The sequence below is a fragment of the Plectropomus leopardus genome, chromosome 22 (genome assembly GCF_026936395.1).
Source record: "Plectropomus leopardus strain MGB_pleo_1.0 chromosome 22, ASM2693639v1, whole genome shotgun sequence".
NCBI classification, from domain to species: Eukaryota; Metazoa; Chordata; class Actinopteri; order Perciformes; family Serranidae; genus Plectropomus; species Plectropomus leopardus.
This window is the reverse complement of record NC_142197.1, coordinates 25,674,742-25,696,168: the sequence shown is the minus strand read 5'-3', so window position 1 is coordinate 25,696,168 and position 21,427 is coordinate 25,674,742. Positions and strand designations below refer to the sequence as shown.

The following is a 21,427-nucleotide window of genomic DNA, read 5'->3' as shown; positions in this document are numbered from 1 at the left end:
CAGTTGGGTGTGTAGAGTACATGCAGAAGCCTCCTTGTGTTCAGCGGTTATGTTTGTACAACCAAAGGCAGATTCCTGGTTACAAGTTGCAGCAGGCGAGTCGACAGAGCAGACAAAACCCAAAATGATTTTTATTAACAACAAAACCCCTGGGCGCTTCTGTCCCGGGCCCAAAACCACCAACACAGTGTGTACATATGTGTGTCTATGTGTGGGATTAAGTTTGCATCTTTGGAGGCGCATTTAGAGTCTGTAATAATGTGGTGTTGAGTGTTGTTAGCCACATCACAGCGTCGGAGCCCCTTTTCGAACACACCTTTGCCACTGTACCATGGCAGCCAATAGCTGCCAGCTTCATCCCATCCACTGACATCTGGACTGTTGAGCTTCAACATGACCTTCAAATGAAATATAATGTTTAATTTGTCAGCACTTTCTGTGCCGCTGAGCTTTTCCAGAGAAAATAGCTCCTGGTTATACATGCCAGTGTTGGAGCATTTGGCAGAAGAAACCAAAGCAGAAAGATTAATCATTTGCCATATTGCTTAAGCAATTTCCACAAATGATTCTTTCTTTTTAAAGTTTACAAAGGTAGAATGTTGTCAATAGGGAGATCAACTTATGGCCAGCGGACCAAATCTTGCCCCTGAGAGGGTGATTCACAATACGAAATGTTTTTGTACTTTTAGTTTACATAAGGTGCCAGACTGCATGACACAGCATGAAAAAGGTTGTTTATAAATTACCAATGGAGGATCCCCCGCAACCCTAGACAAGACCCCTAATGTCCTAAACTTCTAGAAGCATCTTAAAATCCTAGACATGTCTGAAAATCCTTTAATTGTCCAGAAATCCTACAAACGTCCTCAACTCCAAGAAATCCTCTAAAATCCCAGAAATGTTGTAAAATCCTTGAAAAACATCCTTAAAATTCATGATCAGAAAGGAGGTATACGTTCTCTTAGAGGGCAAAATCAAACAGATATCTCAGATCATTCGTGCCCTCAGCTGTTGGGTTTTTAAACAAGCTTTTTGTCCTTGTGCTGTACAATTATTGATGAACCTTTAAGGTTTTATATTCATTACAACAAACTTTGATGACATCTACTGTATGTTATATGTTAGATGTATTTCTGCCTTTGTTTGTTGTATTTTTTTATTATAGTGTGAACTGGTTGTGTTGACAACTGTTGCAAACAAATTGCCCATCGGGGACAATAAAGACTTTATAATCTAATGTCCAAGAATCCAAGAAACATCCTAAAATCCTACAAATCCTAGGAATGTCCTGAAACCATTAAACCATCTTGAAGTCCTGGTGATGTTCGGAAAACCCCTAAAATCCTAGAAATTTCCTAAAATCCTAAAAACATACATAAGTCCTACAAATGTCTGAAAATCCTTGAAACCTCCAAAAGTCCTAGAAATGTCAGAAAATCGTACAAACCTCCTAAAATCATGGAAATGTCAGAAAATCTTAGACTAAATCCTAGAAATCTCCTGAAATCCTACAAACCTTCCAACATCATAGAAATATCCTTAAATCCAAGAAATGTCCTACAATCCTAGAAACTTCCTAAAATCCTAGAAATGTCCCAAAATCCTAGAAACATGTATGGGTCTGCTGTGACTGGCCCCTGGCCCCTGGCCTCCTGCAGTTTTGCAAAAGTGCTCCTTAAGAAAAGCAGGTTGAGTGTCCCTTCTGTAGATAAATGTCAGCAATCACAGTAAAGACACCTCATCATGACTGAGGGCGTCTCTCAGGGAAACAGCTGAATGAGAAGCCGGCATGTCTTTTCTATACGTTCCTGTTCCATCAGACAGCTGCAGCTCCTTTGTGCCCACGTTATTTTGTGTAAATTCTGCTCACTCCAAACAGCTCACAGCTAAGTCCTCAGATGAACAGTTGCCTGGAATATTTACCGAGCCAACGTCCAGGCCTCAACAACTTCCTCCACATGACAAACTCCATTATAACATGAGGTATTTTTAGCCCCTGTAAAGCCCCGTGGAACAGCCTGAAATAAAGCAGGTGAGCTTGAAATGCTTGAAACTCCATTCCTGATAGGTTAATAATATTTGGTATTGGACAAGTATACATAAACACATGAGTGGGAAAGCATGCGTGCACACACACAAACACACACACGTTGATGTAACGGTTAATGTGAAGTTTTTCCGGATTGGCTTGTTAGAAGGAGCTCTTGTCCTAGTTTAGTGTGGATTTTGTGTTTGTTTACCAAACTGTCCACCGTGATGAATTGGATGGCCTCTTTGGTCCGTGCCGAGCAGCCTGTGTTTATCCATAAATGACTCATTAAGATTACAGTATCTGTAAAGCACTCATCCTGCTGATCTTTGGGACTAAACCTGTGTGCTCTCATTAGACTCATTTAAACCAGGACTGGATCATTTCAACATTCCATTAACGTGTGCGGAAGCATCAACACAGCTTCAGCAGCTATACTCAAGAATCTCTGAGCTAGTGAAGCAAAAGAGGCTGGGTCGTCAAATGTTTTTGATCAATATGCAAAACATGTCAGTTTTTATGCTGCTGTTGTTGATCTTACGTAATTACCTCAACCTAGATTTGTATTTTTCCACATCTTAAGGTCACTAATACTTTTTTGGGAGTAAGAAGAGTAGGTAAGAAAAGACATGAGGGTTAGAAGAGACAGAAACAATAGGGTTAAAACTTATAAGACACTGAAATATCCTGACTCTTAATCCCTACTAGGGATCAAGCTGGATCTTACATTTCCAGGTGTATTTAGTCCCTTAATTAATCAGAGGTGTGCTTTTGGTGTCACATGAATTTAAACAGTCAGAGTGTCATCTCCCATTCCCTTTACCACCACTTTGTCAGTGATTTTGGTGTCAGACACCGACGTGCCTCAAAAAAGCAACACACCAATAATGCCCCTTATGGTCTCACCTCATTTTAAGGCCTTTATGCCCCTGAGCACATAGATAGCCAAGTACAATTGCTACTCACCCACCATAGGTGCTGGCTGGGAAAAAAGTTCAGGAAGTTTTAACCAGGAGCCAAATTAAATGTAGAAGTCTCTTCTTCTCCATAACAAATAGATTCTGTGATTTAAACCAGCAAAAACACTGAACAAAGCCATTTCATGTTACAATATCTGTGTGTACTGACGCTGTTCAGCTGTTCGGAAATGGTTGTTTTTGACCTTTTTGCTCAGGTAACTTAAGGTCCAGACATTAAGGAGGTTTTGACTGGGAGCTGAATCAAGTCTGTTCCTCTTCAAAACAAATAGACCCAAACTGGCAAAAACTATAAACATAGAAGTTTCATGTTACCAAATTTGAGTTTTCCAACATTGTTTGGCATGTTGGAGAAGGCTGTTTTTGACCTTTTTCTTTGATAACTTAAGATCCAGGCATTCAGGAGGTTTTAACCAGGAGCTACGCTATCTGCAGAACATCAATCAGTGAAAAAAGAGTCATATTACAATTGTGTAATTAGAAACATTTCGAAAATATCCCTAAAGTTTTGAGCAAATCTATAATGGAAACCCGCCTTGTTTCCTGCAGTCACTAGTGTCTCCTGTATTTCCTGTTGTCTCCTTTGCACAGAGCCACAGTGTTTCTCACCAGTCATGTGTCTCGTTGCTCTCCCTCAGACATCGATGAATGCTCCTTTGAGAGAACCTGTGACCACACCTGCATCAACTACCCCGGCAGCTTCGAGTGCCTCTGCAACAAAGGATACATCCTGTACGGCCTCACTCACTGCGGAGGTGAGACACATCTGTACAAATACACCAGTGTGTGTGTGTGTGTGCGCGAGTGAGCTGTCACACCTGTAGCTCACTCAGCATGTTCAGTTGCGACTCCTGTTTGTGACGTCACTGACGGACAGGTGCAGTGAGCGTGATCCAGCAGCTTTATCAACACACACACTCAGTGGCCACTTCATTGTGAATATAATATTGTATAAATGATCCCCACACTGACTGTGTGCTTCTCTCAGACATTGACGAGTGCAGCATCAGCAACGGCAGCTGTGAGCATGGCTGCATCAACACCCAGGGAGGCTACGAGTGTGTGTGTCCACCTGGACAGAAACTCCACTGGAACAAGAAAGACTGCATCGGTAAGCACCAACTCGGTGTGTGTGCATATGTCGGCAGGTGCAGGTATGTGTTACTGCAGGTGGTTGTCATGGTGATGTGACTCTGTGTGTTCCTCAGAGGCGGTGAAGTGTCTGCCCAATGGGAAGCCAGCGCCCCGAGCCCAGCTGACGTGCACAAAGAGCGGAGGAGCAGAGGTCTGCTCGCTCTCCTGCCCCTCCAACGCCCTCTTCCTCGCGGGTACACACACACGCATACACACACACACACACACACACACACACACACACACACACACACACACACACACACAGTATGCAACTGAATGCAGAGACACAGACAAAGTGCCTGTAGCCAGCTGAAGAAATGAGATAACAGTGACAACTCTGTAACAACTCTGAGGGGTCACTGCTGTTATTCTTTGCTTTGGGCATTTTTGTCCTCCTCTTATCTTCTCTTCTCTTTTTTATGCTTATTATTTCAAATTTGGGAACTTAATGTTAAGATCAGGATAGGGATCCTATGAAGATGGGTTGGAAATGGATGTACCATCATTTTTATTGTGAAAATTTTCACGGATTGTGCATTTAAGTTAACCCTTTGAAAGCTGGGTAAATTGAATTGACTTCTGTCAAAAGCATGGGAAGAAGGCAATGAGGAATTTACATAGGAAAAAACCTAGAAAGTACCAGGAAATTAGTAAAAAGTATAAATACTTGAAAAATTAGCACCAAAAAAAGGGGGGAAGGTGAAAAAAGGAAATGACCTGAACAAAAGTTTTTTAAAAAGATTTTGTAAAAAATAATAATAATAATAAAATTAAAAAATAGGTAATTGTGATAATTATACACATCAGGCTCTCTGAACATTTTCCCTAGCTTCTCCAAAAATAATATAGAAGCTGGTTCATGAAAGTCAATGACTTATGACGAAAGGGTGGGATTAAATAAGTTAGTACCTTTTCTCACTCCTTTTCTAATATGTTAACCATCAAGTCATGTGTTTGATCATTTCTTTTGCTTTATATTATTAATTAATTTATTAATTTATTTTTCATGGTCTGTAAATTTTCCCTTTTTTGTCTGTTTTATCAAATCAAGTAAAAAAATAAAAATAAAAAATAATTTTCTAATTCAGTTAATTTGGAAATTTGCAGGACATTTCTTGCCAAGTTGTTTTTTGCCTCTTACCTCATGTTTTTGTAAGAAATGAAACAAATTTGCTCAATATTCAAAGGTTCACAGGGTTAAGGATCCAGCAAATGAACTTCTCTCACCTCAACGACCAGATGTGCTGCTGTCATGCTGCAGACACTGCTGCCCTCTGCTGGTGGTGGCCTGCAGTCACAGCTCTCTGTGCCGCTCTCTCCTCTCAATTCCTATGATGCTGCACAGAGGCGCTCACGCTCGTTATTGCCGTATTGACTCCTCGGGCTGCTCTACACTCAGACTGATGTGTTTTTCTCTCTGCAAGGTTTTCTTGGCATCTCCCACCACAGCACTTTGGCTGCCACCCCGGCCTCTCCTCCTGCGATACCACTTAACACACATCTGTAAATCGATTACATTCTTTGATCACGCCTTTTTTTCCACCGCCAGGCCTTCTCTCCATTTGACTTGGCGGCCGCGGTGTGAGAATGATGGATAGCTCTCAGGCATGAAGTGAAATATTTGTTTTTCTGTCTTTTAGGAGTGTGTCTTAATTTTCGAAAGGAGGGAGCCATGTAAATTCCTGTGGCTTAATGCAGTCTTATTTAATCATCTCGCTTTTATTACCTCTGAAGACTTCATCCCTCATTTCCTACTTGAAATGCATCTGTGTGTGTTGCTGTGGATTGAGACAGAGAGACAGGACGCATAGATCTGTCATCTGGGCTTTCAGTTCTCAGTCGGGGTTTAAGGTCACATGGCAGCAGCGGTTCCTCTGGGCCGTCTGTCCCGCTGCTGACGGCAGGAGGAGAGAAAGGTCATACATTTATAAAATTCTTTTAATCCTCAGAAGTGTGCGTGTCCTGCTCCAGCGCCAAGTGAAACACACATGCTTCCATACCGTACCCACAAGTCCGAGGGAGCAGCTCACACAGACCGTCAGACCAAATCCAAACTCTCAGCCTCTCTGACCTCTCATCAGCTCCCCTCTTTTCTCTTTTCTCACTGTGTGTGTGTGTGTTTAACAGACTCTGAGAACAGCTACACACTGAGCTGCGGAGTGCCCGTCCAGCCTGGGAAAGCTCCTCAGAAAAGGAATGCCACTGCTGCCTTACCCACCTGTGCAGGTACGGGAGGACACGCAAACACTGTTAGCATCATTCTGGTGTTTTAGTCAAGACCATACTGACCAAGACCGAGACTTGATCGAGACTGCAGTATGCCGAGATCAAGACAAGACCAAGCCTTTAAGGGGCAGAGACCGAGACAGGACCAAGACTTCAAGGGGCTAAGACCGAGTCCAAGACCAAGACTTTAAGAGGCCAAGACTGAGTCCAAGACCAAGACTTTAAGAGACTGAGTCAAGACCAAGTGTTAAGGGGTTGATCGAGACCAAAGCAGGGCGAGACTGCTGATATATATATATATATATATATATATATATATATATATTTAAGGGTGCCACCTGTTTTCAGTGGAAAAAAAACTACAAATGACTTATGTGATTGGCTGGATTTCAAGAAGGAAGTTTGACATCCAGTCACAGTAATTATGTTAATAAATGAATCCGTTGTGGTCTCAATCAATCTTGATTAAAAATCTGGAGTCCGCTATGTCTAAGACAGAGACAAGACCAAGTCAAATGCATTCAATTCTGAGATGAGACCTAGACTCTTTAATTGGTATGAAGACCAAGGCTGATCTCAAGTACCACAATGCTACATCATTCCAGATATTACTCATGAAACTTTAAGGGAAGGCATTCAAAGTACTTTACAGAGTAATAAAATATCAAACATTTCAAAAGAGAGACTTAAAATAAAAGAGCAAAGAGAAAAGATATAAAAGGTCAAATCAATGACGGAGTGATTAACAGCAGTCTTTAAGAGAAAGGACCAAAATGAATACATTTGTAGACATTACATCATGTGCTTTATACACTCTGATGATCGACAGTCTCGTGTTTCTTTCTGCTGTATGATGCAGACACTATGGCCCCGCCCATCAAACAGAAGGCTAGGTTTAAGATTAAAGACGCCAAGTGTCACCTGAGGCCCCGCAACAAGGAGAAGAACCGAGACTCAACCAGGCAGAACCTGCAAGGTAAACACGCGCGCGCACACACACACACACACACACACACACTGCCATTTTTTATCTGTTTTAACTGACAGCTCAAACACTCCACTTTTCATGAGTTCTGAATTATAACACACTTCTTCATCTTTTACCTCATGACTCTCCTCCCTATGAAGGAGGCCAGTTCCCCTGCACCGATGACTGTCAGGTGACTTTTGTCAACCTCAAGTGCGACTCGTCGAAGAAGCGCCGGCGGGGACGCAAATCTCCTTCCAAAGAGGTTTCCCACATCACAGCCGAGTTTGAGATGGAGATGAAGGAGGAGGAGGCCTCAGGTGGGACCTGTTTTGTCCAACTGCGCTTTGAATGAAACAGTTAACATTCAGACAGTGCAAAGAGAACTGCAAGAGGTTCCCTGTATACTGTGTGTATCTGACATGCATCTGTAAGAATTAAGGAGAATAAGGACTTTGTTACCACCATGTTTTAAATGAAAAAAACAAAAACCCACAAATAATTAATTATTTTCAATATAATACATGTTGAGTAGATTTGGCTGTGTTTATTTTTGATAATCACAGCCTGGGATATGTCAATGATTAGCAGCAACATTGATTGTGATAGTACACCTAGTGGAAATATCATTTATTTTCTCCATATGCTAAATGTGGTTAAAATGACATCATCAGGTGGAACATAGTCAAAATGACAAATTCCATGTCAAAAGCCCAGAATGACACCCAGATATAATACAATGCATGTTTTTATGCTTTGATGGCTGTGGGATTAAAAATGTCACTGTGAATGGGCTTCATTCTGAATGTAACAATTTAGTTTCCACAGTTTATTTTAGACTTATTGTAGGAGCTAAGATGGAAACTCCAAGATTAAACAAAAATACACAATCTTGCCAAAAATGTATGCCACATGCATGAACACAGCCAAAATTATTAAAAATGAAGAATGAAAAGGGTGTAAAATGCACCAAACAGTCCTTACTAAAGACACATAAGCATAAACACATTTAGAAAAACCAAAAAATATGTCTTTTATTGGAGTTTGTTTTTTGCGTAACACCACTTTTTGCCTCAGACTCGTGTAACGTGGACTGTGTGCGGGAGAGGATGAAGCAGAAGCTGCAGAGCACCATGCGGACACTCAGGAAGTCCATCAACAAGCAACAGTTCTACATCCACTTCTCCGGGACGGAGTACGAGGTGGCCCAGAAACCGTCCAGGACACCAGATGGAACTGAGGCCTGCAGCACAGGACAAGTCCTCCGGGACGGAAAGTGTGGTCAGTTTTGAGTTATGCTAGCTGTGCGTTGGCGTAATGATGTTTCTGTTAGAATGAGGAAGATTCATAGGAAAGAATTCCTTCAAAGCTGTGTCTTCCTCCTCAGTGAGCTGTAGTGTGGGGACGTTCTACAGCGGGGAGCAGGAGCAGTGTGTCCAGTGTCCTCCTGGGACATACCAGGACACTGTTGGTCAGCTGTCCTGTGAGCCGTGTCCCAGTACTGAAGGACAGGGCATCGCTGGTGCCAAGAATGTGTCTCAGTGTGGAGGTGAGTCATCCTATCATCACATTTCAAAGGCCCCAGATCTTCATTTGGTGTCAACATCACACAAGTTAATTCAATTTTATTTATAAAATCTATGATCACAAATCTGAATCTGCCTCAAGAGCTTCACAGCATCCCTGTGTCCTCGGACCCTCACAGCCAATCAGGCTTCCCCAAAAAACCCTTTAATGAGGCTGACCTGAATCAACATCAGTTTTCGTGGGGAAAAGGCAATAACCAATTTAGCAAGAAATGTCCATAAAATGCAAGAGATTAGTAAAAGGTGAAAAGAAAATGACTGAATGAAAATTAGTTACACAAGGCGGAGGTTATTAAAAAATATTAAAATAAAAGAGAGAAATTCCCAGAAAACCATACTTTCAGTTTTTATAATTTATATTTAAAATATTACTGGTAAAAAATGTATACATGGATATTTCTTTGGAATTTCCAGCACGTTTGTTTTTTTTTTTAAATTTTATTTTATCAGGTAATTTTCTCATAAAATTTTTACTAATGTCTTGCTAATTTCTTTTTTTGATAAGTTGTTCATTGCCCTCTTTCCATTTTTTTGAAAGAAATCAAACCAATTTGCCTCAGGTGGGATCCCTCCTCCAGGACGGACAGATGTGCAATTGATGTCTTAAAGAACAATAAAAATACAATACATAAAAAATGATACAAAGGAGAAAGAGAAAAAAGAGGGAGGGAGGGAGAGAGAGAGATGCACAGCAAAACATGATAGTAACAACAATAACATATTATAAAACAATAGTAGTAGACATATGAATATTACTAAATGTAGTTTATTACATGCGAATAGTGTGGTTTATTTATGTGGTAATAACAGTCATGGGTATTATAACAGTGGAAGAATGACTAAAAATAATGGCAGTAGCAGTAGGCGTGTTTATTTTTTATTTAAATGTTTACTTGTTTTTAAAATATATTTTTAAGCATCATTATTTATATTATTATTATATTATTTGCTTATTTATTTTTGTTCTGTTTTGTCCTGTCTGTTTGTTTGATTCCCTGAGGAGGAAGCCTGTGGGAAAGAGGGAGGGGGGTTCAGGGTTAAAAAATCCCATTACTGAACAAAAAAAAAAATGCATTTTGTAATGTCTGTTGGTTCATGTACAACACAGTTTCCCACCAAATATATTGTCAGGCAGGACCACAGCATCAGAGCAACCATGAACCATGATCCAGAAACATCTGCTGTCCTGCCCATTCCAGTATTTTCCTGTAGATCTCTCTCCTTCCTGCCAGTCACCTGTACACTCTTGTTCCACACTGCATTGATGCAGAAAATTGGGACATTTCAATTTTCCTTGGTGCAAGGAAGTTACAGTAAAAAGTGAAACAGGTCTTTTTCACACTGGCAGCACATACACACAATGTGCATGTATAAACATGTTGGATTGGCACCACCTTGTGGCCATTCATGCAAACTGGATCTGAGCTGCAGCCACGAAAAACCATCACAAACAGAGTTAGTCAGACAGAACATTCAAACCACAACACTGATCATCTCATCACAATGCAAAGATCTGCTGGGAACTTTGGGTTTCAGCATTCATGTGGATGCCCTCTGACATGCTCCACTAACCTTGACCAATAAGTCAGTGAAGATTCTCAGTCATCCAGGTCATGGCAATGACCTGGCCATGACCTGGATGACTAACACCTTGAGTCCACTAGCAGCGTGTAGATGAAGTTATGTCTGCAGCACTGCTTTGCTCCATCCTCCACGCGGCTCTATATCCCACTGGAAGCATTTCAAAAGCGGAGCGTCCTGCCAGCTGATGCTGTAGACCTGCTCAGATTATGCTTATTTCGTCATTTCCCCTTGACTTTTGTGATTTTACCATGGCTTAGTAGGCTACGTATATAAATTCTTTCGTTTTCTGTCTGTCCAATTCTGATTGTTAATGTTTGTACCCACTTTGTTTTGCTGCAGCCTACATTTCAGAATTTTGGCCGTGTTTCAGTCAAAACACATGCTCATTTTGATAATTGTACGCTATGTTTTAGTAAAAAACATATCCATCTTAATAATTATACAGATAAATAATTAATAATTAAGTTTTGAAAAAGATATGTAGGAGATTTTAACTGTATTTTTGTTAAAAATACAGTGGTTCTTGCTTGCTTCCGTCAAATATAGACTCAGCGCATATTCTTCGCTGGGCAGAGTGGCGAGCTGTGTCTGGGCCACTGCTGAGATGCTTGGAGGCACACCTACTGGAATTACTAGCATTGTCTACATTGTCTAGAACATGTATTTACTCCATGAGATAGGAAAGAGATTCACCAACTGATCCTTTACTGAGAAACTCTCATACACTGTGTGATTCTTATAGAACTTCAAACTCTCTGTCAAAGAGACAAAAAGCAACAGATCCAGATACATGAAGAGAATAAGAGAGAAAATCCAATCAAACGCAAATGATGTTCTTGTGTCCTTCCCTCAGGCCAGTGTGCAGCGGGTCACTTCTCGGTTGATGGCTTCCGTCCATGCCAGCCCTGTCCCCTGGGCTCCTACCAGCCAGAACCAGGTCGGGTTCTCTGCTTCCCCTGTGGAGGAGGTCTCATGACCAAGTATGAAGGATCAATGTCTTTCAGGGACTGTGAGGCCAAAGGTGAGGCTTTGTGTCTATGTGCATTTCTATATGTCTATTGTATGTCTATTGATGCAGTTTCTTTAGTTACTGCACATACCATTATTGCAACAGCCAAAGTATTAGGGGTGGAATCACCAGAGGACCAATGTTAGGCCCCAGAGGCCCCAAGATATGATACTATACAATACTATACAATACTATGCGATAAGATACGATATGATACGACATGATATGACACAATGCAATACGATGTGATATGATACGATACAATGCGATACAATGTAAAACAATATGACACAATACAATAAGATGCAATACAATGCAATACAATACAATACAATATGATACGATGTGAAATGATGTGAAACAATATGACACAATACAATGTGATACGATAAGATATAATATAATGCAATATGTTACAATATGATACGATACAATACAATGTGATACAATATGATACAATGTAAAATAATACATCACAATACATTACGATACAATACAATATGATACAATGTGAAACAATATGACACAATACAATGTGATACAATACTATACAATGTGACACAATAGGACACAATACAATTCGATACAATACAACATGATGCAAAGCAACACGACACAATACAGTACTTAAGTAATGATATAATATTATGCAAGTTTAAATGTGTTACGATATGACATTACGAGTATTGTGATAAAACAGTGTTTAGCAATTTATGGCCTTTTTTTTTTTGCTGCAAATAATGTCCCCAAAGCAAAACTTTGTTTTTATCTAATTCCATGTTGCCGTCTCACTTTAATCTTGCAGACATTTTTGCAGCAAACTGTATCTAGTGAACTGAAAAAGCAATCGATTTCATAATTCTAATAGGCTAGAACAACTTGAATTTGTAATTACAATATATCAATATATACATATTGTAAATACAATATATATATATATATATATATATATATATATAATATATATAGTTTAAATTACAAACCAAGTGATACTCCATTCTGCATTCATGTTTCAGTACAATATTTAATGCAAAACATTGCTATATTGCTATATTGCTATATTGCGCTGTATTTATTTTTCTCCACACACACATTTAGTTGACAGGGGCTCAAATAAATGCTCTTTGTTCTTTCTGATAAAATTTGATAGAGACATTCATCCCTAATGTCAATGGTGATCCCCTGAATCCATCATCAAGTCAAAATTTTAATTTGTCCAACACTTGGTTTATTACCAGAGGAACTAATTCAACATATCCTCATAGAACAGTTTGTATGATATCCTGTGTAAATGCACACACAATAGTTCCAATGATATCCTACAAATCAGCGCCCCACAAATGATGCTACGTGTTTAACATATAGTTACATAATTAATGTAAAGTTACTGTGGTTAGGTTCAGGAAAAGAAATGGTGAGGACGTAGGCTACCTTAAGTATTTTTGTGATCCATCCACTGTCCCAACATCCTTACAAGACTATTGGTTCCTCGTTTACTCCTATCAGTGCATTGGTCATGCAATTGTAGCTTTTAAAAATAGGTGGAATATGGATGAATTTGGGTGCATTACTTAACAGTCTCCCCCAGAGTTCCCAAATATATTACATATATTACATACATATATTGTGTCTATTGCTATTTATCTTTTGTCTAACACACTGAACTGAGGTAATGAAAGTGTTGCATCATGTTAGTGCAGACCTTGGTAGATTCTAAGTGTTGTTTAATATTCCTCTTGACTTTCTACTGTGTAAATGTAGCTTTTTGTCTGCCTCTTTCAAACTGCGTATGTCTATACTGGCGTTTGCAACGCCACAAGCCATTTGTCAGCAGTTTTATTGTTTATGCTATCATAAAGTAGTGTCGTATTCACATGTAGATGATAGAGACATCTATACACGGTTTAGTGCTTTATTTATATGCCTGCTTTGTAATCCAGGCAGGAATAATATCACAGCTGTGTGATGTGTCTTCTGGATGGCCTGCTGTTGATTTTATACTGTGCACACTGGCTGCCTCCTGTTCAGTTGTCATAGGTTTGTAATGTTCTAGTTTTTTAAATTTCTTAAATTTTGTAGGGTTTTTTTTTTTTTTAAATTTCATTGTAGTTTTAGTTTGTTAAAGGAATGCAAACACAGGTTTATTTTTATGTCAATGTGTCAGCATTACCTTAGGCTGGAGGCATTATGTTTTCAGGTTGTCTGTACGTACATCTCTCTGGCCGTTTTTATGAACACAATATCTCATCAACACCTTGAGGAAAAATCTTCTCATGTTGCACAAATGTCTGCTTAACTCAATAATGAACTGATTAGATTTTGGTGGTCATCAGCCAAAATTCAAAGTCACTATGACCTTGTCTGTCTCACATTGATGAAACAATATCTCAAGAACACCATGAGGGATTTTTTTTCCAGTTAGGCACAAACATCCACATGCACTGAACAATAAACTGATTAGATTTTGGTGGTCAAAGTTCAGTTTCGTTGTGACTTGCACTCATCTTATTCTCATGAACTGGATATCTCAAGAAGTGCCTCGGGGGTTTCCTCAAGTTTGGCATAAATTTCCACATGGCCTTAAAAAATGAACTGATTAGAATTTGGGGGGCAAAGGTCAAGATTACTGTGACCTCATGAAACTTGTTTTTGGCCATAACTCAAGAATTAATTTGATAATCATGACAGAATTTCACACTGGTGTTCAATAGGATCAAATTCTAGATATTTTGAGTAACAGGCTAGTTATTATAGCTTTTATTTTGTTTTAGTGGTCATTTTTTTTAAATGAGTGAAGTCTTGATAGTTGCTTTCCACTGGTAACTTCAGCCATTTCTAGAAAATCTAATTTTGCCTATCAAGCATCTTCTTGAAACAGTGGAATAGAAATTATATTGTACATGGAGCAAGAAAACAAAGCTTCTTCAACCAACACAATCAAATTTGTTTTCACTGTTAGTTTTAGTCTTTTGGTTAACAACTGTATGATGACCCTGCTTCTGTTCCTCAGTGCACTGTGCTCCTGGACATTATTACAACTCCAGCACCCATCGCTGCATCCGCTGCCCAGCAGGAACATATCAGTCTGAGTTTGGACAGAACTACTGCATCACCTGTCCAGGGAACACCACCACTGACTTCGATGGTGCCACCAACGTCTCCCACTGCAAAAGTAATGCAGCTCAACTTCTACATTTAGCCTGCCTCAGGGTTTTGAACTGATGGCCTTATCTAATGGAGAAAGGCTTTAAGCACACTGGTACACCCTGACATTGGTGCCATTGTAATTATCACCTTGCTAAGTGTGTTTGTACTTTGCTCTCAGACCAGCTGTGTGGAGGAGAGCTGGGAGAATACACAGGTTACATCGAGTCTCCTAACTACCCCGGAGATTACCCATCCAACGTAGACTGTGTCTGGACCATCAACCCACCACACAAGAGGCGGATTCTCATCGTGGTACCAGAGATCTTCCTCCCCATTGAGGATGAGTGTGGAGACGTGCTAGTCATGAGGAAGAGTGGTAAAGAATTTTTTTTAAACCATTCATTCATTTTTGCCAAAACAGAACAGATTTACAGTGTGTGTGTTGATAATCTTGCTGATTTATATGTTTATTTCAAACTCAGAATGTGAACGCTCATGTCCTTTGCCAGGCAACAGGCTTCAAAGTCACAGTGACCTCCACTGCCTTCATTTTATGAATGTGATATCTCAAGAACACCTTGAGGGAATTTCTATTCCATATAATTAATTGCTGGTCAAAGGTCAAGGTCAAGGTGACCATGCATCTGTCCCATTCTTGTAAACACAATATCTTGAGAACACTGTGAGGGAATTTAATAAAACTGGCACACAAAAAAACTCCAGAGGAGGTCATTTTAGCTTTCCTAGAGCTTTGGGCCATATCACATGGTCTTCATCAGCAGAAAGAGTTTGCTTGGTTGCCATTGGACTGTAGATTCTATTCACCTCTAGGACTTTTCATTTGTGTTGGCTTAAAAGCTGAGCTTGACAACATGTGGAAGAGTACTATTCTAACATGTTTGTACCCTTCCTTCAGCCCTCCCTACCTCCATCACCACCTATGAGACGTGTCAGACCTATGAGCGGCCCATCGCCTTCACCTCGCGCTCTCGCAAGCTCTGGATTCAGTTTAAATCCAACGAAGGCAATAGTGGCAAAGGTTTTCAAGTTCCATACGTCACTTATGATGGTGAGTCACTGCCAACACAGTTCAGACAGCTGAGTTAGATCTAACCTCACATACATGCTGCCTTGAGTCAGTTTTAGATCATTTGAAAAAGACAAAGTCCCTCATCAATAATGTGGTTAATTTTTTGTTGTTAATGATTTTTGTATTGTAATCTACTTACAATCAATAACACTCTATGAACTTGTTCCAGAGGACTACCAGCAGCTGATAGAGGACATAGTGCGAGATGGCAGGCTCTACGCCTCTGAGAACCACCAGGAGATACTGAAGGTATCTATGGATACAGTCTGTTACCAGTCTGTGATTCTTTGGGACTGACATGACTGTGACAAGGCTGAAAAGTCCTTATATGACTGGTCCAGCAGGATGACAGTCCTTGTTCTTATGTCCTCCTACAGGACAAGAAGCTGATAAAGGCCCTCTTTGACGTGTTGGCCCATCCCCAGAACTACTTCAGGTACACAGCTCAGGAGTCCAAAGAGATGTTCCCTCGCTCCTTCATCAAGCTGCTGCGCTCCAAAGTCACCAGGTTCCTAAGGCCGTATAAATAGATGGGACCTCTCCACTGTAAAGACCCCCATTATCCTGCGTCTAAGTTCCTGTTAGCCTCCCATACCCCTACTCCGTCTACTTCCCCCCCTGCCTTGGTCAATACATTGAGGTACCTATTCTACAACTAAACATCTTCATTTCTTCTACTTGTTCTCAATCCTGTTTGTCACATGATGCCTTTCCTCCTCTTTGAACCCTTTCATTAGTAACACATCATTAACTGACCTCCCTTCCCCACGTTGATGCAGCTTTTTGATAAGGTTTGACCGATATGGGTTTTTCATAGGCCAATATTAATATTATTTTCATAACTAGTAGAAGATGCCTGATATATATGTGTATATATTGTTTATTTCAGCTTGATCATTTCATATCAAACATACACAAGTATTGAATATCTTTCTCTGTTTGGCATGGTAACATCTATCGGCTCCTTAAGGCCATGTAAGTGAAGGTCCAATATCTGCAATATTGGTGGTACACTGAATATTAAACACCAAACTGAATACACCAATCTGCCAAAACTAATAACATTGATTGATCATCTTGTTACCATACATTTTTCTGCTGGTAAACTTTTGGTCTTGGCATTCATATGGAAAAAATTCATATGGCAAATTGACATGCTCTACCTACCCAAACACCGTTGCAGACCAAGTATCCCCTTAACCCCATGGCAATGGGAATCCTCATTGGCAGGGCCCTCTCTGCAGGACAAGGCACCATGCCACACTGAAAAAAAAAAAACAGAAAGAAATGGCATAAGGATAATGATAAAAACTTAAAGGCATCGACCTGGCCTCGTAATTCCCCAGACCCTAATCTGATCACACATTTGTGTCAAAGTCACACAACAATTTGTCCAAACTTTGTGGTAACATGGGAGGGTTATAGAACGTTGTCGTGCTCACATCAGGACATCATGACCTCAGCAAGTGGTTTGAGTGATCAGATCACAATGTGACTTGGATGTTTTTTACACCTGTATTCAGTGCTGTCCACTTGTGATTAGTTAAAGAATGTTAATACCAGGTAAATGGTAAATGGTAAATGGTAAATGGACTTGGATTTGTATAGCACTTTTTTAGCTGTTTGACCACTCAAAGAGCTTTCACACTTTACCCGGTCACACACTGGTGGCCAAAGTGCCGTCTGCTACTCAGTTTTTAAACATTCATACACAATCACACACCGATGAAACAGCCGTCAGGAGCATTTGGGGTTCGCCAACTTTCCAATTAGTGATCGACCCGCAGTATCTCCTGAGCCACAGTTCTTCAGAACATATTTGTCTTAATGTGGTTCTCCCAGTATTTAGTATATGGCCAGTTTTAGCAAACCAATATATATCGGTCAAACCCTATATTTGCACACCATACACTGATTCTTCTCTCCCAACTGTCCCCAGATTTCTGCACCTTCATGAAAACTTTTTTCTTCCCTTCCCCTCCTCCACCTCTCATTTTATTTTGCTTGGCTTTGTTTTCTGTGTTGTTGTTTTTGATTTTGTAATATTTATACTGCCAGAACTTGCAGAGGCCCACATCACAGATGTTCCACACATATCCAGATGTGTAAGACATGTGTGTCAGTGTGCACATACACAGGGGTACATGCATGATGTGTTAAGACGTACTGGCCCACACAGTGAACATGGATGTATCTTGAATTGGATTTCGTTATTGGCCCCTGATGTGCACGAGACAGACACAAAAAACAGTTGGTGCACTTAAAACACATTTTAACACGGAAATTATTTGAAATCTAAAATCGAAACCATTCCACCTTTAGTGGGTGCATCATCCATTCGAGCACAGGGAAAGATGAAATGGAGTGAATCAAAAAATCTATACTATAATTTTTTTTTAATAAAAAAAAGGCTATATAACAAGATGAGATAAACTACCTGCAAGTAACAGATTGTTACTTTAGAGAGAAATGTATGTGATGTAACTAATATTTGGAACTTTAATTGCACTTGAATTTTATATTTTAAACTGTAGGAAAAAAAGATCTAAGTTACGTATTTGTTATCTTTTTTGTGTTGTTTTGAAATGTGCCACATGTGGCGGCGGTGAGAGAGAGACAGTGATGTCTCCTGTTATCACCCTCACTCTGTAGCTCGCAGTGACCCCAAAATCTCTCAAATCAAAAAAACATTAAGCTTCAGCATCTCAAAACTAATGCGCACAGAGAGAAGACATAGTAAGCATTAGGTCACTCAAACTTGCCACCATCGCTACAGTTTGTGTCTTCACTACCCAGTCCTGCTTCATCCCTCAGACATGTCCTACAGCTGCCAGAGAGAAGAAGCACCATCACAACAGCTTCTTGTATGATGGCAAAACTTCCATTCTACACACAATATACGCTTCCTTCTAAAAAACTACTTACACCATCTGCATTCATCCAGATGCAATCTCTTTCCATTAAATAGGAAGTATAGTGTGTATACTATGCTTTTCTTTTATAACCCAACTAAATGTTTCTCTGTCATTCCCAATGGTACTAATATGTCTATGAAATCCTATACCGTGTATTGAAAATGGGCTCTATATCTGCACAATGCGACTGGAGTTAAAAACATGTAAAGTGTGAGTGAAATGTTGGTCTGGAGGTGAATGTAGTGGCAGGATCACAGTGGGAAGAAGAGGCATCTCCTGTCTGAGTGTCAGTGTGTTCATAGCACTTGCAGCATCAACTGTAAGCCAGTGAATTTGATCTGTGCTGTGTTGTTCCATGAAGAGGCAAGCCCCCCCTGACTGGTGATAAAATGTAAATGTAATTCCTTTTTGGTTAAAACTCCTCTAGAAACTGATCTTCTCTTAACTGTGTCATTCCAACACATTCTCATCCTAAGTCGTAACATATCGCCGCTTTGTCAGTGGATTTTAGTGTCTACATGTGCTAGGTATCCTCCTGCGTCTGTTGACATTTAGGGATGCTGCCAACAACACCAGGATGTCAACAAAAGCATGTGGGTAGGATTAAGCAGCAAAAGTGAATGGTTCCGACATGAACTGACGCAATCTCTCCGCAAAATATGCTGCTGCGCCAGTTGCCATTCAGCTGACCAACAGCTCATAATACTATGAAACTTTCAACCAAGCACGTCACCAACTGACTGTCAAGTGGTACATCATACTGCCACGAAAGATGGCTTTTGTCGTTGGTGTCCGACGCTGAGATCACTGACAAAGAGGCAGAACAGGGAAGCTTTGATTATTTTTGTTGAGCACAAGTAAGACTCATTCAGACCCTAACAAAGCTCAGTGTTTAGAGATGTAAGGACCATACTGGAGGTTTTCCATGTTCTAGCCCATTAAATCATGTATACTGCTTGTTTTTCTTGAGAGCATAGGATTTCAGGCGGTCATTGGTCTCGCTTCACTTTGGTATACTGTGACTTTATGGCTTTCTGCCAGAAAGAGATATTTTTGTGGAGGTTTTGTGTAGTTTGCTAGTGTAGTTTGGTAAAGTCTGTAAAGTTACATCAATGTTGACTTTTGCAAGTGCTAAAATGTCAAAAAAAATGTCAAATTATTCCTTTAAGATAAATAATACCTCATGGTGCATAATTTGTGGCCTGTCTTTGTACAATGACTCATTTATTAGCAAGGCTGATATTTAAAGCTGTCCCCATCGGTGTGTTTTGGGTAATACTGAAAACATCTGCTACCACAAATAGATTTTCTATTTTTGGAAATGAACCATTCATTAGGAGCACTGTTGGATTATATATACCATTCTATATATACCCTCTGGTTATCTGTTGCATCTCACTCTTTGTGTGCAGAGTGTACTCTGGGCACAGGCAGAGCAGCAGAACATCAGGTGCAGTGAAAGTGAAACTTAACCGTTCATTCAGCTGAGTCTAAAAGTCTGCATTCACTAGCAGCGGCTGCTCCTCTCATCCATCGATCTGATGAGATAAACTCTGACAGAAAAAAAAAATTACTGATGGAGAGTTACGCCGGTGCTGTGTTCACAGACCCAATAAAAACTTCAAATTTAGAGAGGGGACACAGAATGATACAAAAGGACCCACACAAATAAAAAGGGAAAAAAAGAGGATTTGTTGTGGTCTTTGTCCCTCGTCCCTCTCCATAGTGTACTAAAATGAAACTAGTAAGACAGAATGGTAGAATATCAGTTTTGTAATTTCATAAGAGGTCATTTGAAGTTTTTGTAATTAATGCGCTGAAGCGGAAAAAACCACGAGTATGGTCCTGCAGAGCACTGAGCTGCTCATAGTTGGGGGTTTTATTTCAAAATGAGATCAATTCAGAAGCCATTGAAAAAATGGAAAATCAATCAAACGCATTTTTGGCTGATAATCACCCTATGAAAGTCGATAAACTCTTCAACTGTGACCCAACATGTTGGTGAGGCCACTGGATGATCTGATAGTTTCCCAAAAGGAAAGCATACTGTCATTAGGTGTTGTTCCAGGCCTTTCCAAAAAGTTGCCACACAGACAAGTTATGGTGTGGCCCTACTTCCTGTTTGAGGTGGGCACTGTTCAATATGAGTGTGATGAAAAAAAAAGATATGAAATGCTCTAAAATTTATAATTGACTTTTTTTTTCTTTCAAAGAATGTATTCTATTGTGAATGATGAGTGCTTGTGTGATTGTGTGTGTGTGTGTGTGTGTGTGTGTGTGTGTGTGTGTGTGTGTGTGAATAGTGAGTTTCTGTGCTTGGCGCCTGTGAAAGAAAAAGATTGTGTGTGTGTGTGTGTGTGTGTGTGTGTGTGTGTGTGTGTACTTTAGTCCAATTTGTAGAGGAAAAATTTTAACTTTTGTGTTAGTCGGTTGTACCCAAAGAGAGAAACTGTAACGCAGTGTTGTGCCATTGTTTGGTCCATGAAACTCCAGTACTGAACAAATTAAATAAAACAGTAGCAGAAAACACTTTCTGCTCGTCTCTTTTGTGTGTCCATGCAAAAACAGAGAGAGAGGAGCCCTTGGAGCGGCTCCTATCTGCTCATTATATCTCTTATCTCTCCTCAGATGTGGCTCTGTGTGCCGTTACACGCCACCGGCCTGAAGTACGCTTCCAGAAAATTAAGCTGACGCTGCTAATATTGTTCTTATCTTCAAGCAGTACAATCTGTACAGCAGATCTGGATGCTACATCAGAAA

The 21,427-nt window shown here is 40.0% G+C and overlaps 1 protein-coding gene across 2 annotated transcripts in view; it reads left to right on the top strand.

The window, feature by feature from the left end:
• Nucleotides 1-21,196, top strand: part of scube1 (signal peptide, CUB domain, EGF-like 1) — a 153,640-nt gene extending 132,444 nt beyond the window's left edge. For both annotated transcript variants that reach the window (XM_042511140.2, XM_042511141.2), the window contains 14 exons: nucleotides 3,645-3,761; nucleotides 3,995-4,117; nucleotides 4,215-4,334; nucleotides 6,271-6,369; nucleotides 7,229-7,345; nucleotides 7,498-7,656; nucleotides 8,414-8,617; nucleotides 8,724-8,885; nucleotides 11,360-11,527; nucleotides 14,526-14,687; nucleotides 14,841-15,038; nucleotides 15,579-15,731; nucleotides 15,922-16,001; nucleotides 16,130-21,196. In XM_042511140.2, coding sequence (XP_042367074.1) covers nucleotides 3,645-3,761; nucleotides 3,995-4,117; nucleotides 4,215-4,334; nucleotides 6,271-6,369; nucleotides 7,229-7,345; nucleotides 7,498-7,656; nucleotides 8,414-8,617; nucleotides 8,724-8,885; nucleotides 11,360-11,527; nucleotides 14,526-14,687; nucleotides 14,841-15,038; nucleotides 15,579-15,731; nucleotides 15,922-16,001; nucleotides 16,130-16,282 — 2,015 coding nt within the window. In that variant the 3' untranslated portion in view covers nucleotides 16,283-21,196. The remainder of the gene's footprint in view (nucleotides 1-3,644; nucleotides 3,762-3,994; nucleotides 4,118-4,214; nucleotides 4,335-6,270; nucleotides 6,370-7,228; nucleotides 7,346-7,497; nucleotides 7,657-8,413; nucleotides 8,618-8,723; nucleotides 8,886-11,359; nucleotides 11,528-14,525; nucleotides 14,688-14,840; nucleotides 15,039-15,578; nucleotides 15,732-15,921; nucleotides 16,002-16,129) is intronic.
• Nucleotides 21,197-21,427: the final 231 nt, after the last annotated feature.